The sequence below is a fragment of the Haliaeetus albicilla genome, chromosome 14 (genome assembly GCF_947461875.1).
Source record: "Haliaeetus albicilla chromosome 14, bHalAlb1.1, whole genome shotgun sequence".
Taxonomy (NCBI): Eukaryota; Metazoa; Chordata; class Aves; order Accipitriformes; family Accipitridae; genus Haliaeetus; species Haliaeetus albicilla.
Genome location: NC_091496.1, coordinates 17090564 through 17108739, shown reverse-complemented (window position 1 = coordinate 17108739; position 18176 = coordinate 17090564). Strand labels below are relative to the sequence as shown.

Here is an 18176-nt window from a genome sequence, read left to right as displayed (position 1 = left end):
AAACACTAAATAGTAACCTTTTATTACAGGCTTTGGTTAGACTATTTTGTACAACAGTTTGGTAAACAACTCATTTATTTTAAATTAAATCTTCATTGCACATAGGGGATAAGGAATCAAAGAACAATTGGAAGAAATAAAAAGAGACAAGCTTCCAATACAGAGAATATCCCCTTTTGCCTTAGAGCAACATAGTTTAAATACAAACATTGCAGCACATCCATGAACAGAACCATTAATCAGACTTGGTTTGACTATATCAATACTGTTAGAATTGTATTGTGTTAGTGGTTCATCAGATAATCTATAGCCATCTTCAAAAAAAAACCCCAATTGTACAAGAGTAACATCTAAACACTTTAAAGATCACAGATGCCAAGAATTCTTCATTTCAACTCAAGTTCAGAATTTGAGTAGAGGGGAATCCAGGTTTTCTTTGTTTACATCAGGACTCAGAGTGATAAGAGGCGAACTCAAATCAATTAGCTGAAAGAAAAACAATAAAATTTAGCTATTGTAGTCAGCTGTTGTATATAACTACTAGCAGTGATAATCTCTATTAACATAGTCTTCAAGTACTTTTTTTTTGTTTAGGATTCCTATTAGTATCCAGAAGACATACAAAAGCACTACACTCAAGCTTTTACGTTCAGGTTTTTAAACATCTAGGTCATTCTTAGACAAGCACAGGCTTCTTACAAGGTGGTTATTGCCCATACTCACCTTAAAAGCCTAAAATGCTTTTATGTTTCACTACTATGCATATTCAAGTGACACTGTCATCCACGCAGAGCACTTCTGAACTCCTCTGAACATGCCCCAGAAGTCAAAATTCTGTGATCCTCTTTTGAGATACTTTGAAGGACCTGATATTAAATTGATCCCAACTACACCTAACAAAGGCTACATCCTCATAGCTACCACCATTCATCTGACAATATCTAAAGGCATCTATCTTTGAGCCACTATGCTTGTCAAATCTAGAATAGATTCCAACACACATCTTTCAACTAAGGAGGGGATTAGGAGAGGAGTTAGACAGGAGAGACAGCCTTGCTTTTTTTCTGAAAATAAGCTACTGCTGCCAAGAACTGAAAATTTGCAGAAGGAAAACAAGAGTCAGCATGCCTACTTGACTTAAGACAGCATTCACTTCGTGCTTGAGAACAGTTCATTCTTTAACTGCTTTAAGTTCTTTCTCCATACTCTTCCTATTTGCAGATTGCTCACTGAGCTCTAGTCTAGAGCAATTGGTTGATTTTGAACATTATGTTCTCTTTACTTAAGAGCAACTTAGTATGTAGTATCCTATTGAACAAATTGAGCTAATATTAAATTCTTACAGTATTGTGGACCTGCTCTACTGACAAGTATATGCAGCCAGTTGACATTTTTCTGGTAGCGTACTTGCACCAGAAGACTTGAATATAACTTACCTTTACCTGCCCTGAGAACATAGGCTTTAGAGGAGTAACCTTATTCACTTCTGGAGTATTGGAAAGGTCAATCAGAGGTCTACTTTCACATTCCAAAACGTGTGGGAGACATTTGTCTACTCCAATATCTACCAGTAAGGCCTTAAAAAAAAAAGATAGTTCAGGTTTTCCCCTGTTCTCCATGATTCCTTCATAAACATTTAGGCAGTCAAATTAGCTTATACAGCTGTAATAATCACAGGACAGGCTTAATTTACAGGTTGTGTATTTTTCATATGGGATTGTTTGCACAGTCTAAAAACCCCAGCTCTTGCTCTGCCAATGGCTAGCATCACAAATAGTGAAAATGCAGCGAGACAAAGCAAAAGAGCTCCTTGGGGCATAAAACAATTTTTCACTTAAAAGCAGAGTTAAGTCAAATTTAAAACATAACTCTTAATATTTAAATGACTTAACTACAATTATTATGCAATGTTATTTAGCCATAGAAACTATTCTGTAGAACTCTAAACTGCAGTTATGCTTTTGTCCAGTTTAACTAATCTATACATGTGCTAAGCAATTCTCTAAAAGATACTTCGCATCATCAAGTAAGCTAACAAGAAAAATACTGATGCAATAACATCAAGCAATTAATCTACAGATTATTCTACACCTGAATATTTGTAAAACCTGAATATTTGTAAATCAATAGCCACTTTGACAGGTTAATATTTCAGAACTACCTCAGTCCTTTCTCCTTAATGCCTGTGGAGTGTCAGCTTTCAACATGAAGCCAGGAGATTCTTGGGAAAGGGGAAAAGTGTTCACTGGACTAAGTACATAACACTAAGTTTACTGCTACATGGGCTTTGGGGTTTAACCCTTACTCGTATGCAGATTTGCACCGCTGTTAGGTGACTGAATTTAGCTACAGCGGTGCCTTTTATTTTTTTTCTTCCAAGAGGGCTTTATGGCTGCAATAGGAGCTGCCCTGTGACACTGCTTTTCTAATCAAATCCACGAGGATTTCACACCACTTATCCAGAAGTGGAAATTTAGTATGAAATCTGCAAGTATTTGACAGTTCAGCTTTGATGGGAACAAAGTTAGTGGAAACACTGAAGTTCAGTGCTAAAAATAGACACTAGAGGGTGCACATGCTTAGAGTTAATCCATTTTATCTTCCTGGGTACTGAAGTGGTTTTCCTACTTATCCCTCATCTCAAAATAATTTATTTTCAAGCAGTTTACTTAGTCATTCTGTAGAAAAATGTATTGTCATTTCTTACCTCAGTTTGTTTCTCTTCAGCCAGCTGATTTTGTACTTCAGCCTCTGTTACTTCATTTTCTACCTCTTCTGGAGCAGTTTTTTCTGGTGAGAAGTTAAGTGCAAGAGGTAGCACAGGTGGAGGAGATGTATCATCTTCTGAAGAAGATATCTTTGTCCTACTCTCTTCTGTCTGTTTAGAACTACAGAAAAGAGCATTGGCAATAATTGAGTTCTTTAATCAGCATGAACTACTAAAGACAGACAAGCCAATCTCCTAACCTCATTTTTCCTTTTTTTACCCCAAGTTTTAATGACCAAAAGACTTCCCATATTTTCATCCAAAAGTATGCTAGTTACCTGCAAAATACAAGATATTTCATGCTGCAATAAATTTATAGCCTACCCATGCAAAAAAAAAAAAAAAAAGAGCTAATGACTTCAGGATGAAGAATTAAATCTTAAATTGACATATACAAGCAGCCTAAACTTCACAAGTGGTATTTTTGGTTTTTAGACTTTGAAGAAACAACTAGCTAACAAGTACTGATATTGCATATCATTAGGCAACCCACTTCAGTCCCTGCTGAGAGGAAGTACTCACACCAGCTGGAGGACCAGAGATCATAATCTGATTAGTATAAAGTCATTCTAGGGAGAGTAATTGTTTCCTTGAGAGAAAAGGCTATTTTGGACATTTACCCTAAGTAACATGACATATAGGAAGAGTTTTCTAGCCATGAATCATTCCTGCTTTGATATTGTTCATCTCCACCAACCATGAAGCAAGCCTGCATACATACATTAATATATATATATGGCACTTGTTAGAAGATGTTGGGCTGATAATACGAAGGCAACATTATTTTCACAGAAAACAAACAGAATTAACAACAGTGTAGGATTCACCCATTCTGCAAGCAATTATTTCAAATTAAAAATACGTAAACCCGCTCAGAAACTGAAGTTCAGTCAACTAAATCCTTAGCTTTTTGACTGATATTTTAACAAAGTGTAATTTTACAGAAGTATTGGCAACAGTATGAAACAAAGTTAAGACTAGTATGTATTTTAACCAGCTACTTCCCTTCATCAGAAGACAACAGCAAAATAATGCCAACACCAAATCTGTTTTCAGTCAGAACATCAGATAGAAGTCTTGAGTTGTCCACTAGCTCAAGACATACAAATAACTTCCTACTAGAGATTATAATTCTCTAATGTTAGATATTGACTCATCTCAGTAAGTCTTATAGTATTTTACTAGTCACAAGATATAAATCTTTTTTAGGCCTATACAGCACCTATGCTCAAATGCTTTATTCTAACATTTAGCAGAGGTCCTTGAAACCTGAAAGTCATCATTAAAATTCATTTAGAGGCAGTTTGCCTACAATACTTATTTCATATATGGAGGTTTCTGTCTCACCCAGCTGTAAGAGTCTTTTTGGTAGAAAAGCTGGAACTTTGGCGAACAGATGCAGCATGTGGAGAAAATGCCATTCTTGGTGCAGTTTTAGGAGTCACTGCTGGAAATCCTGAGATACGACGAATAGGTGTAGGTAAGCCAGACCGTTTCAGACTGGCAGGAGTCATGGAGACAGACCTCTCAGGAAAACAAGAATTCCGAAAGATCCCATCTTCTGAGGCTTTCACAGGAGTGCTGACTGCCATGGCACTAAAAAAGGAACATGCATTAGCCAAAAGCTTCTAGAAACAGTTTTATTCAAACTGTTCTACCAAACAATACAAGTCAGTTTACTTTTGGTCAGTAAGGGAACAGTAGTCATGATAAAGTCAATAATCACAGCACAGTAAGGGCTTTACCTCATAAGGATGCTGTTATGAATGACTCCAGTCTATTTAGCATTGCAAAGAAAATTCTCTTCTGAAGGGGGTGTGGGGGTTGTTGTTTGGTTTAGTTTTGGGGTTTGGGTTTTGGTTTTTAAATCAGTTCCAATAGGCATTAACACAGCCAACCTGGAGGGTCTCAAGGGATTACACAATAAAGTTAGAACTTCTAACAATTGTTCCAACACCCAGCCATGTTGCATTCTAAGAAGTACACCCTAGTACATTCAATTTTCAGTTAAGCCCTACCTTCCAAGTGTGCCACAAAATGTTAATCCAAGAGATGGTGTTGCTTTTGGTGCTGATTTGTTTGGTGGCATATCTAAAGAGAAAAGTTTTGTTAATTGCTATCCAGATTTTTTTTTTTTTTTTTACATAACAGATACCTTTCAGTTAAAATACGAATTCATTCCAAGAAGTGGAGAGAAGTTTAATGAAACAAATAACAGGCATTCAAGGTAACATTTGCTTTTAACAGCCAAGCTAGAAGACAGGTCATGCAAAGTATGTGCTTACCTCCCACCTTCACTGGAACCTTAGTTTGACTTGTAGGAACAGACAAAACTCTAGCCTTGGGCTTTGGACACAGGCTTCCTTTTGTTGCACTTCCATCTTTTTTCTGCTGATATAGCTTCTGCAGACTGGGAACAGAGCTCAGCCTCTGAATTCCACTGCCTACAGCCTCAGATGATGTTGCAGAAGCTGAAGAATGAGCCAAGCTTACAGCACTAGATATTTTGGGAGTACTAGCTGATCTTGCTTGCTTCCTGGATTTTTCTGTATTGGCAGCCTGCAGAGATGACACTCTGGTAGGTCTGACAAGGGCCAGCCTATTTGTACTAGCTGAAAGGTTAGAGCCACTCACACTAGCTTTTGAAGACATGCTTGATTTTCCTGAAATAGAAAGTTAAGTTATACTTCTGAATCATTGCTTATTGCTAAGTTTTTGACAAAGAAGAATAATTACGCTCACACAGGAAAGAAAAAAAGCAATTTACAGCATTTAAATTTATGGTCAAACTACTCAAGTTTAAGAACACATACAACTACTGAAAACTTACTCCCTGAATCCTCCAGTAATTTTGTCTGTTTTAGAAAGTGTCCTCACCAAATTCCTGAATTACTGCAATCAAGTCAAAAAATATTCTTCAAGGAATGCCAAAACAGCTTGCAGATTCAAGTTACATTTTCAGCATTTTCTCCCAGCATAGTTGGCTCTGTTCCCTTAAGCAAGTATTCAAGAAGGTAGTAGTTCAAGTTACACTGATTAACACTACGGGCTGAACTACCCAAGTGCTTTTCTCAGTTTTCTGTATGGTTCTTACTTTTAGTCTGTAGGTTACTTTCATTAATAGGATGAATCTTGACTAGACACTTCTATCATATAAAATAATTCTTATTAAGCTTTAGCTTTTACTAATATATTATTATCCATCCAGAAACAAAGTACAAAATAAAAATTTTCAGTAACTCAGTATCTCAATATATCTACAAGAACTGTGGTGCTTACATCTGACAGTATTTTAGGAGACTATTTTTCTGATCCTTTGAAGCTTACTGTGTCCTGGGTCTGAAAGGGTGAAATTGATGTCCTCATAGTATAAGCCTCTTGGTTGTATTCAGTTACCTCCCTAGAGTATGTTTCCAATATGCTTGAGTAAAGCTCATCCTTTTATTAGGCTTACAGAAACTCAGAACTAGGCCTTCCACCTTCCTTCCATATTTCAGTTGTTTTGGTGGGTGTTTTGTTCCTTTTTTTTTTTAATTCAAGTTAGACAAGCTTACAGCATTCAGAAGCTCACGTACTTGGCTGTAATAGAGAAGATCATGTACAAAGAGAACAGGTTTCCTGAGGGATTGCTTACTTTCTGGCTGTGTCAGACCCTCACATGTAGGCATCAGGCTTACATGAATTTAGTTTTTACAAATGATAGAAGTCTAAGATTTATCTTTAGTCCACATGGATTTATTGGACTAGCCTACAAAATTTTATTCTCCATTCAAAACGTTTCTTACTGCTTGTATGTACTGGACACTATTGAAACATACCCAAACCCACAGTCCAAGACATGCTTAGCTATTTCAAAATTGATTTGTGGCACAAATCTGTAGTAAGAGTGATTACCATTTTTTCCTATAGGAGAAATGGATAAACTTGAATTCAGACTTGAGTTCATGCTAGACACTGATGACGAGGAAGTAGTCTTTCTTGTGAGACCACTGGCAACACCAGGAAGTTTCAGATGTGTCATCTTCTTTAAGCTAGGCTGAATCAGAGAACATAGTTTATTCAAAAGCAAAAGAACTATTAAAACATTATTTTGCCATGCTTTTTCTTGGTATTATAGCTTTTCATTTGTGAATTTTAGAGAACCTCCTTCCTCAGATTACAGTTTAAAAAGTGAACTTTCTTAGAAACAGTTCCATTATATCTGGGTTGTTATACAGAACTGGAACATCAGATCTAGGAGGTGGAGTGTTATTATTATTCCTGCCACAAACTTGAATATGGACTTAAAGGGATTAAAGAATAAAAGGAGTAACCCCTGGCACCAGTATATGCTGGGCACCAACCAGCTGGGAAACAGCTTTGCAGAAAAGGCCCTTGGGAGTGCTGGTAGACAAGTTGAACATGCCGAGCACTGGCACAGGTTTCCCAGGGAGGTTGTCAAGTCTCCATCCTTGAAGATACTCAAAAGCTGTCTGGACATGGTCCTGGGCAACTGAGTCTAGGTGGCCCTGTTTGAGCAGGGGTTTGGACCAGATGACGTCCAGAGGTCCCTTCCAACATTAACCATTCTGTGATTTAGTAAAGTTGCATGCAGCATGGAAATAGGTGTCTAAAGCTTCAAAACTCCTGACAGCTATAGGTATTCTACCTTCATACAAGTTATGGCAACCTTTTCATATGGTATAGTTAACTACACACATCACAAACTTTCTTACAGAAAATTGCGGATTGCTTACCTGCAGCTAATGCTTTAAAAACAAAGGTAATGCTTGTTAATCCAACACATTTATAGTTGCTCTTAAGTATGTTCATTGTGTTATAGACGTAGAACACACATTCAAGAATGGCAATTATAGAACAGAGACTACTTCTCCTTAAAACCATTATACACAGCAACATAGCTCTAAATTAGAAAGTAAGCTATATCAGTTTTTTCTTTTTATCAGAACATCACAAATTATTTTCATATTAAGTATGCTTGCCATTACCTTACTTGGTGCAGGAAAGGCTTTTTTGTCTTGCGCTGAGGAACTATCACTGAACGAAGACTCAAAAACATCTGAAGCAGCACTAGATTTATCAGAAATTAGATCTTCAGATGATCCCATGCTGTTCAAGTCTCTTTTTGTAGAAATACTAGTATGTTTTCCTGGTTTGGGCTGCAAATTTCAATGCAACATTTTAAAAGCTACTAGTGTTTCTAGAAACCACTACAAAGCTTTTTACACAAATGGATTTTGTTAAGAAACCAAGACAACAGTCAATGAAGAAGCCTTTGAACCCAGTCAAGTCCTTAGCTTTTCAACTAATATAGTTTAAAGTTAGTCTTGTGAGTATATTTGCCAAGTATTAGAACATTCTTGAACCCAGATATTGGACATCAACCTGAGAACAGTTCTGCACAACAATTCACCAGCACAAATTTCATATAATCATGTTCACCTACATACGGTAACAGTTGTTCCTTACAAGATCTCCATTTAATTCACATTCTTCTGCTTTACTCTAGTTTTCCAAAAGATGAGACATTACAATAGTAGACTGCATCATCCAAACTGTCTATTTAGACAGTGGGGTACAATTTGGCTAGGTAAAGCATTACGACTGTGCCTTTTCTTATAGCACCCAAAATCAAAAAGAGACTTTTACCACAAAGGAATCAAAGGGTCCCCTATCTTCTATAGGTGATGGTTCCCAAGGAGCCAATATCACATTTTCAGTAAAGTCTAGTACATACTGGAACCCAAGCCATAAGGTGCAGAGCAATAAAATCCAGAAGATATTCTATCTAGAGACTGGGATTTGTGCACACAAGGTTTTCTAACACAACTGTTTCCTTGCTATCCTAGAATACATTTTCAGTTGGTCACATAGCTACATCTTAAATGTAATACCATTAATCACTGCTTTTGATGGTTGAGACAAGTTGTGGACAGAACTAGAACGAAAAGATATTCCTGTCCTATCAAGATAATTGTGGGGTTTTTCCCCCCTCACCTCCATTGACAAGAGTTAACAGTAAACAAAGCCATTTTGCACATTAAGTCACTAATAACAGTGCAGCAATTTTACCAGCAACAAAACAGTGTTTAAACAGAAGCCAGGAATGATGGTATTCACAAAACCAGAATACAATGGAAAAGAAATTCGCCTGCAGATGCTCTACATTGTCATAATAGATAAAACTAGTTGGCTACTGTACCACAGTATCTGCCCCGACTTTTCTTTTTTATATATAATGTTTCCTGCCTAAGGATCTTATGAGGTAAAGAAACACTGTAAGATTAAAGTTCACTTTTAAAAATAAAAGCTTGTGGACAGTTTAAACATTCCTAAAAGACACAAAGGCCATGTCTAAAGAAAACATTGTTGCCCAGAAGCTGTCTTTACCTTTTCAATAGTCAACAAATTGCTTCTTCCAAGAGTAGATGAAGCTTTTGCCATTGGCAGTTTGCCAGCTGCCTTCATATTTCTTCCCTTAGTTTCCTGTTCTTGTGTCAGAGGTGAACTGGCAATTTCTGTAGGAGATACACAAATTTTAACAGGGCTTCTGTTTAGAGGAGTATGAAGAGCATGTGTTTTGTCATCTGACAAAAGTTTATCCAATTCCTTTGGAAAACAAGGTGGCAGCTGACATGCTGGGCTATCTCGCACACAGTACGTCTCCCGTTTAACAGCCCTGGGACTTTTCACTATATTTTGGTTTCTCAGTATTTTCAATTTTGACTTTGAATCCTCCACAAATTTTTCTATAATCTTGTCTTCCCGTTCTTCTGATTGGCTTATTTTAGTCTGTTCATTCTTGCTTCCAGTCTCTATCTGCAGTGCTAACAAATGAGCTTCTTTGAAAATTTCCACAAATTTCTCTCCTGTAAGTGGGCTCCACGTGAGTTCATCATCACAAGCAGGTGCACTCTTTTTTTCAGCACTTGTTTTTGCTTCAACATTGGCAGCAATACATTTTTCTTTGTGTCCCAAAGGTCCAACAAAAACTTCATCTTCATTTCCACTACAAAGAAGAGTTAAGTCAGCGCAGCACCATACGTGTGTTCATTTTAAAGGTATATTCACCTGTAGACCCTTCACTTACCTTGCTGGAGAGAGTGAAAGGTCAAAGTCAAACTTTTCATCAGTCAGAAGAGGAAAGTCTGAAACTATAACAACAAGAATTTTGTCACAGTGGGGATTTCCAATAAAAATGATTGCATTATGCTTTGACAATTTGGTGAAGCCGATGTCAGATGGCAAAGAAAGTTTTAGCTACCAATTTTAAGTAATTAAAATAACAAAAACATGTTTTAGGTCAAAGAAATTGAAGGTACAGCTGTGAATATGATCATAATTGTGATAGATGCCCAAATATTATAAAAGATGTCAACACTAATTTCTAAGCATCCATAATAGGAATGTGGGAATCTGGCTGTGGGAAAGGGTATCAGCAGCCTCCAATCAAGAAAAGTGAGATTATATAATCTACAGCTATATGACAAGGCAGTTGTCCTATCAGTCAGTTCTTTCCCAGTTCAGACCACCACAGGACAGTAACAGGAGCCAGTGAGAAAGATTAGTTTTCCTGTTAGCTAATATATACACTAAATAGTAATTTAATCCACAGCAGACAGATAAGGAAAAGGGAGAGGTCAGATTAGATATATAGAAGAGAGGTTGATGACATCATGTCACTACTACACATGCTCTAGCACCAGTGCTCCACAACCTCTTGAGGAGGGTTATAAGCCTGAGACTGGCAACAGCAGCCCATCCAAGTAAATGAGTACACAGAACAAGACATAAAACAGATACAGGAGTTCTACTGATCTGAACTGTCTTAACTTTAAATAAGGCATACACCAGGTAGAAAATATCCCAACATGTTCTCCACCTACCATTGCTTGTGCAAATACTCAGTTTTTCTTCAATCACATGACTTGAGCAGTGTACCGCCATTTCTTTTCCTTCTTCCATAGTGTCTGGAAAATACAGAATTACCGATGCAGTATGTTTAAAAAAACCAACAAAAAAGTCACAGAATTTTACGATACTACCAAATTAGCAAGGAGGCAAACATTCCCTTTGAAGGCTCTTATGTTATGTTTAGGGACAGCCACACCTCTCACCATCCTCTTGAAACACACTATTGAATTATCTGAGACTATGTATATGTAAAGTGTTGCAACCTCTGTAAAAAGCCTTCAAATACAGCAGCGACGCCTAGGATTTCTGAGATTCCTTAACGCAAACCCTGTGTTCGGCAACTAAACTCCTTATATGAATACGGCTGCAATGGGCAGCACGGCTAGACAGCTGCAGCAAGAACACTGCCACCCCAGAGGCTAAAAAAACCCCAACATTTGACAGCACTAATTCGAGACTGGCATAACCGAGACTCAGCGCATCTCTGCTCCGCAGAGGAAACCCGCGCTGCGCTTGAGACGGCGGCTTGCACTTGTGGAGAGAAACCATCAAATACGACTTTCCTGTGAGCAGAGGTCGACTCGTCCCCACCTTAACACAACCCGCTCAGGCTTTGCCGAGGTTACCAGGAGACCCCAGGAGGAATACCTCAGGCCGTGCGGCCAGGCCGAGGGGACTAACGCCGAGCGCGGACCTACCAGGGCTGCTCCCTCACGGGGCAGCTCAGCAGAGCCCACCGGAGCCGAGGGGACCCCCCCCCACACACACACCCCCGGGGGAGGAGAAGCTGCCCGGCGTGCGCGGAGCCGCTCACAGGCCCCGCGAGGGGCGCGGAGCCGCCCGCCGACTTCCCACCGCCCCACCTCCACTGCAACGGCCCCTCTACAGCCGGGCCTCGGGGGAAGGCCTCCGGACAGCACACCGCGAGGCCGGTGAAGCGGCCGAGGGCCGGTAGCCGCCACCGCCGCTCCACTCACCTCCGCGGGGCCGCCGAGCACGAAGCGGTACGGCGGTGCCGCCCGGACGTTTGAAATCGCACCCCCGTCACGTGACGCGCCCCGCGCGCCCTCATTGGCAGGTTCGAACGATAACGACACTCCCCCCCTCCCCGGGCACTCTGGGGCTGGTAGTTGGCCGGCGCTCCCCGAGGGCCGCCGGTGTGGCTGAGGGGCCGCTCCCCGCCGCTGGGCCTCACCCGCTTGCCGCGGCCGATGTCGAACGGATTACACGGCCGTCGCCTGGCAGAACTAGAGACGGGCCTCTGGAGCATCGCAGCACCCAGGGCCATCAGAGGCTGCCAGAAGGCGGCCGCGGGGCGGGCGGATGGCTGCCGACGGCCCCCTCTGGTGCCGTGGCGCCTCCTGCTCCGCTCGGCCTCGCAGGCCGGGCCGCTCCTGTGGCGCTTTCCGCTCCTCAAGTGCGGGTTCCAGCCTTGCTGTTTCATCCCCGCCGCTTGTTGCTGCGGAGCTGGGTTTGCCTGGGCTGACCTCAGCAGCCGCGGTGGTGGCAGCACCAGAAGGGAAAGGCTTCGGGAGCGTCTGGGCTTACGAAGGACTCGGCTTCAGGGCCCTGCAGGGCCTCGGGGTGACTCTGGCACGGCTGTGGCGCAGGGTGCGCAGGCTCCTTTTGTTTCCTCCGCACCGTTGCTCCATACGATTGTCCTAGTAACTTAACTGCGCCAAAAGGGATATATACCTCTTCCTGAAATGACGTAAGGAAGAGCGAGATTCCTGGATGTCAGTCCCAGCTGCTGCCAATTAATACGGGCTGACTGATAGAATAGTTTTAAAAGTAGACCCATGTCAGTAGGAAACACCAGGAACACACCGCTCTTCCATGTTTCTTCTGAAGTTTACTACTGTGCAGTGCTTAGGGTTTTCTCCTAATACATGCATGGCCTCAGAAATTGCAGTCAAGTGATATATTCTGTTCCGAGTATTTCAGGATGGCTAACTAAATCACTGGACTGGAATTTAGCAGCTGAATAAGAATGGCTAAGTATGACCTACAGATTTTCATATAGACAAAATATTTTGTAACCCTTTCTCTACTTGGCCACTTACATTTTAGGATCTTTGATGGAGCCTTGCAAGCAGTATACACAATTTGAGTATATAGCAAGTACCCTATGTATTGGCTAATATGCACGGTATATGGTGGGACAAACAGGCTACTAGGCTGACAATTATTAACACACTCACCTCCTACCTTTCCTCCCTCCCCATCACCCCAGGAGTCCCTCCTGGCTGGCAGTGGTCAGTTGGGTGGGGAAGTGTCAGGCTTTGCTGCTCATAAAACAGGCCAGTCCTCACAATTACAGAGTTTCTGTCTTCCAGCTTTTTGTCTCAGGATTTTATACCTGTTCTCTTCAGTGTTTTTCTCATGGCTCTTTGAATTACTATTACTGATGTAATAGTTTCAATTCTACATTTTTACTGTTCTTCTCTTGCATTGCTTTAGCTTATAGGATGTCTCACTAATAGCTCAACAGCAATTTTTTTTCAGTAAGTTGAGCAAGGGTCCATGGCTGTATTGACAAAACTGGGCCATGCGCATTATGAGGATAATTTTCCACAAAGAAAAATATGATAGAAGAAAAAAAGTTGGGAGATCTCAAGAGTGTATTATATGGCCAAAATTCAACAATCTCACACCTCTGAGATGAGGCTGGCACATACCTCCTTTTGCTTAGTTCAGTCAAAAAATGAAAGCACCAGTAAGAAACAGAAAATCAAGATGAAACTAAAGGGAAAGGGGGCAAATAGGCTGTAAGTGCTACAGATCTTAGGACTGAAGTAGAAAAAAATGTATAAAGAAAACTAAAAACATACAGGAAAAATTCAGTTTACAGCTTTTATTGTGGCACCTACCACTCTGTATATGTTATTTAAGAAAACAATCCCAAAGTTGTAACTGCCCATATTCTGAGGACCAGGTCTGAAAAAGCTGGAAGTGATTCAAGTCAGTAATTCTTTACTGATGTCTGAATTTCTTCCTCCAAGTCATTGTAATATTTCAATTTTTCTGTATTTAATATATTACTACTAATAAAGAATTATATAATGTCCTTGGTAGCTCCACTGGTTCCAGTGACACAATTTTACTCACATAGCCATTAGAAGTAAACAGCACATGCATTTCTATTGAAATACTGACATACTAGCACACTGACATAATAGTCTTGTAATAAGTTTACTTCAAGGAAATGGAGACTCGATCAGTGTCCGTTAAATGGTCACAGTGTCGACGAAATTAAAATAGCTCTTTTTATAAATGTTATTTATGGAAAAGAGTTTTAAGACTGTTGAGACTATGAGTAAATGAGCTCAGTTTTAATTTTCTGGAGTGTAAGTGATATCCCAAGACATATTTGGAAATTGCTAATTGTTTTACTAAAACGGAAGGAACCAATTTTATTTATATAAAAACATAAATACTATGCAAAGGAAACGCAAAAGCCTTTAGAAATGCACCAGAACTACAAGTTCAGATTTGTTTTAACAGCAAGTATATGTGACAATAAGCTTAAAGTAGCAGTTAAATGAGAACTATGGTTACTTTTTTTGACAGTTTAAAGATGATGCAAGAAGGTTTTCACATACTGTTTTGGGAAAGAAGGGCTTTGGCCTGTTTTTCTAAACTACAAATTTAAATGTGTTTATTCACGAGCCCTACAAATAGTTACTGGACCATTGGATTTATTATACTAAAACCACCATTAACCCAGCTAATCATGCAATGCCCAACTATTGGGAGAACTTCTGCATTGGCACAGCCTCTTGTCAATTAATGGCTCCGGGTGGTCAGGGAAGAATAGGATGTATGTGACTTGTTTACTAACCCTAAATGTCCAAATGTTTTCTTTTGTGCTGATTTGCTGCTTATTGACTGCTTATTGAATATGATTGTGTTATAAAAGTCAACAGAGTATTAAAGACAGCACCTACTTTTTCATAAAAATGTTTGAATATTAGACCACATCTAAGTGATGGTGACTTGAAATTTCACTCCAGGCAATTTAAACCAGATTACGGTTGTAAAAAGGAACTAAGTTTTACCCCAAAATAGCCTGTGATCTAATAGAAAGTAGTTCTAAGTTACAGCTCATCCTGCATTTTTCATCACCAGCACCCTCCATCTGTGCATTACTTGTGTTGTTATGAATTTGGCAACACTTCAGCAGCGAGCTACTGTTTATAAGAAGGGATCCCAGCAGCTGAAAGAAGCCAGTCGTTGGGATTACTCATTACTTGCCTTGTGAGCTGCTCCAGGGAATTTCTTGAAGAACTATGTCAAAATCAGCTTTAGAAAACCAGTAATTTGAGAACTTTGATTGACACATATCAAGCGCTCCCAGACTAGCATTGGTCAAGTTGGTGGGCTTGGAAGAAAGATTCTTTTTGTTGGTGTACTGAGTGAAGATTTTCCTCTTTTGTGCAAGGAAACAAGAGGATAAAAAAGGCCTTTTTCCTCTCTGCAAGAAGAAATCTGACACATTGGGAACTCAATCACCAAGGCACTATGAATGCTTCCAGGAGGTAAGCTGCATATAATGCATTACACTCAAGTAGGAATAGGAAAGCAAACTACTGACAGAATATTCCTCTTGTGGTCTTCACATGATGCTGCCAGATGATCATGAACTGTGTTATTTCATTTGCAGTTACACAAGACAGAAGGTAGTCCTTGTCCTGATATGAATGTTAAATGTGTATTTCTAATTCTACAACTACTTTCTGTAAAATCTCAGCTGCAGAACTTGTTTTATTGATGAATTCCCTTTTGCAGATTACACTTCCTAGTCTTCCATTTTTAACAAATCAGTTTTGATAGCTCTCTTCCAAGTGTGCATAAGTATATAAATATAATTTGTGTTTAAAAGCTCTTTACTCATAAACTGTATCTGCAGCAACATTTTTGGTAACTCCTCTTCTGTGATAATAACAGCAGGAACATGTATGAACCAGAGCTGTAATACATCTAATTCTTCTCAGACCTCTTCCTAAGCTACACAAAAATCACAAGCTGAGCAATGTCCTTTTGGCATTCCAGTTCAGATGGAATTGTGGACATTCAGCATTTTTCTCTCTTAAAAAGAAGCAGGCCCACTGGGGCTTAGCAGGCAATTTTCAGTTGCAATAACAGTAACTGGAGGTCAGTTACCATAGGCTAACACTTCTACTTTCAAACCATTTGGGAAAGGTGGCAAAGCAATGCAAAATGTTACTCCAGAGAGACCTGCAGATACCCTTTGTGTAGTTACTCCTGACTGGTATCTTTGGGTAATGAATATCTTGACAGACTGCCAAGGGAAGTTCCCTCTGAAAAGCCGATATAAAACCACATTATCAGAGCAGAATAGAAAACTTACACAGCACATGCTGTGCTTATTCCCATGGATTAAAGCTTTGGAAACTGGTAATTTTTTTTTAAACCCTGCCACTTTCATAATATTGCAAAATGAAAGTGTTTTTTCTCATACAACTGATCTGTATCAATAGTGAAGAGTAAGAGCACTGTGCATCCTCTAACAAGCCCATACCCAGTCTCTTTGCCTGTCAGTGGGAGAGAAATACCAAATGGCTGGGAAATGTTTTGCATTTCCAATTATGGAAATTATTTTATTAGCCCCATACAGTTTGAAGAGCTCTTTCCCAAATCTAGTCAATGATACAATGCACACTCTGGACTTCATTATAAACACTACTCAACTGTTAATAAAAAATAATATTTTTTAATCTTAACCTTGCTTTTTGCTATGGCAGGATACATTCTCTCCGTGCTCACAGACAGAAAAACAATGGAAACAAAAGTGAGAACTGGCATAGCAGCTCTGGGTTCAAGCACCAGCATGGGGATGATCTTGCTACAGTCCATACCCTTTACACAGTTATTGTCATAATCCTTCTAATGGCAATCTGGGGAGCCTGGTCAAGGAAGGATTCATCCTTATAGCAGCAATATGCTTTCTTTTTTAAATATTTAAAGGAATATTTGTGTCGATTATCCATACCTGTGAGGTACAAAAAATGGTCTCAACATATTAGTTTTCTTGAAACTGCTTAAACTGTTGCTACTTGTGGAACTGAACCTGTGAAGCAATTTAATAGGCAATGTACAGAACATGACTTTGTGAATAACATATACCTGCTTGCACTGTACACGTTTGTATTACCCTTCGCATGTATATGAAAATTACTTCAAGCACAATATGCTACCAAGAAGACTTCAACTTATGTTTTTATTGGTTGATGTTTTGTGTATCCACCCCAGCTTTCCATTTTTGAACTTACGTTGTCCAGTCTCTACCTCTGCTAAAATTACCTGTCCCAATCTATGGTAAAACATACACTACAAGCAAGCATAATGTGCCATGTCGCAACAACACAGGGAAAAAATTATCAATAAAACCAGCTATCCTGCAGGCAAAGGAAGACCTCTGAACAAGTCAAACTCTCATCTTTGTTGCTGAAGAGAATTTATATGGGATTAGCATCTGCATATTTTTAACTTATGGTAATGCCTTTGTAAACTCAGGAATAAAACCATGAAATAAAATGTATTTGTAAGCATCCTTTGTTGCAGAACCAACTGGCTCAGTCTTCAATCTTGTACCAATATATTTAATTTATCTGCAACCACTGCTTGCTTTTCCATAATTCATTAATACCTCATAGCAGTACCAACCTCTACATGCACCAGCCCATCCTTGATTGGGGGCATTCCATACTCCCATTTTTTCAGGGAAGTAACTCCACTCAGAAAACCTGCAAGCTTTCTGGAAACACAGCCAGCTGGCAGTCTCTGTTAAACTCTGTTAATTGTATGGATGCCTACTCCTGATGAGCTCAGGTTAGTTGACTGGCAGCTCTGAGGGGCAGTGGCTGTTGGGAACAATAGTCCAAGCCTTTGGAGCTTAAACTCAGCTTAAACCCCAAATTTCAGCATTGCCTAAACTAACAAACAGTATCCTAATAAACAAAGAAGAGCTGCAAGACATTTTGAATACTTAGGAACAGATAGATACATGCTTGTAATTACGTAGTACCTGTAGAGAACACAATTCTTACAAGTATCACGTACTCCATTTTGGTATCCATCCATCTTCAGGAGGGGTACACAAACTGAAATGTTTCTGAGAAGACCTACATGGCATTAAACATCAAGGAGTGTTTACAAAGCACAGTGTAGCACCAGAGAGACACCTGTGTCAGCTCTCAACAGGCAGGTGTGGGTGCTGGAATCAGTGTTCCTCTATCTATGCAGCACTCCACCAGCGTTACCCTACTTGGGCAAACACCCTTGTTAAGGTACCACCTCATCATGCTTTAACATGGGAACAAAGCTTTGATGATGCTCTCTGAAGAACAGCACACAAAGGAATTATTAAAAAAAAAAACAGATTAGCACATTAAATACATTGTCTCATAGGACATAGGGACCCCAGTCATTAACCATGTAGCATGAACTATTACAAGTGAAAGCAAAAGGATGG

General features: G+C 39.7%; 1 protein-coding gene and 1 long non-coding RNA gene across 5 annotated transcripts; one reads left to right on the top strand and one right to left on the bottom strand.

Annotated features, from left to right (window-relative positions):
- Window positions 1-57: 57 nt before the first annotated feature.
- Window positions 58-11820, bottom strand: GTSE1 (G2 and S-phase expressed 1). 4 transcript variants are annotated; one of them, XM_069801883.1, is made up of 12 exons: window positions 11659-11820; window positions 10654-10737; window positions 9858-9915; window positions 9158-9776; window positions 7756-7926; window positions 6662-6803; window positions 5053-5430; window positions 4786-4858; window positions 4115-4363; window positions 2708-2888; window positions 1437-1577; window positions 58-486 (listed from the first exon to the last, which is right to left on the bottom strand). In XM_069801883.1, exons 2-12 carry the CDS (start codon window positions 10730-10732, stop codon window positions 403-405), a joined length of 2175 nt encoding a protein of 724 aa, XP_069657984.1. In that variant the 5' UTR covers window positions 10733-10737; window positions 11659-11820; the 3' UTR covers window positions 58-402. The 4 variants fall into 4 exon arrangements, with proteins under 4 accessions (XP_069657984.1, XP_069657982.1, XP_069657985.1 ...); XM_069801881.1 differs by having other exon boundaries at window positions 9858-9921; window positions 11659-11719; XM_069801884.1 differs by lacking the exon at window positions 11659-11820 and adding an exon at window positions 11545-11633.
- Window positions 11821-14856: 3036 nt separating this feature from the next.
- Window positions 14857-17268, top strand: LOC138688963 (uncharacterized). The gene is made up of 2 exons (XR_011327756.1): window positions 14857-15219; window positions 16447-17268. It is a non-coding gene; the product is annotated as an uncharacterized lncRNA (long non-coding RNA).
- Window positions 17269-18176: the final 908 nt, after the last annotated feature.

What these genes read in the sequence shown, in the direction of transcription:
- GTSE1 (XM_069801881.1), bottom strand. Translation starts at nt 10,732, where the DNA reads ATGGAAGAAGGAAAAGAAATGGCGGTACACTGCTCAAGTCATGTGATT. An exon ending in ATTTGTTGACTATTGAAAAG is followed by an intron (nt 7,927 to 9,157) that starts GTAAAGACAGCT and finishes TGAAATTTGCAG; the next exon opens with CCCAAACCAGGAAAACATAC. An exon ending in AAAAAGACTCTTACAGCTGG is followed by an intron (nt 2,889 to 4,114) that starts GTGAGACAGAAA and finishes TCTTTTCTGTAG; the next exon opens with TTCTAAACAGACAGAAGAGA.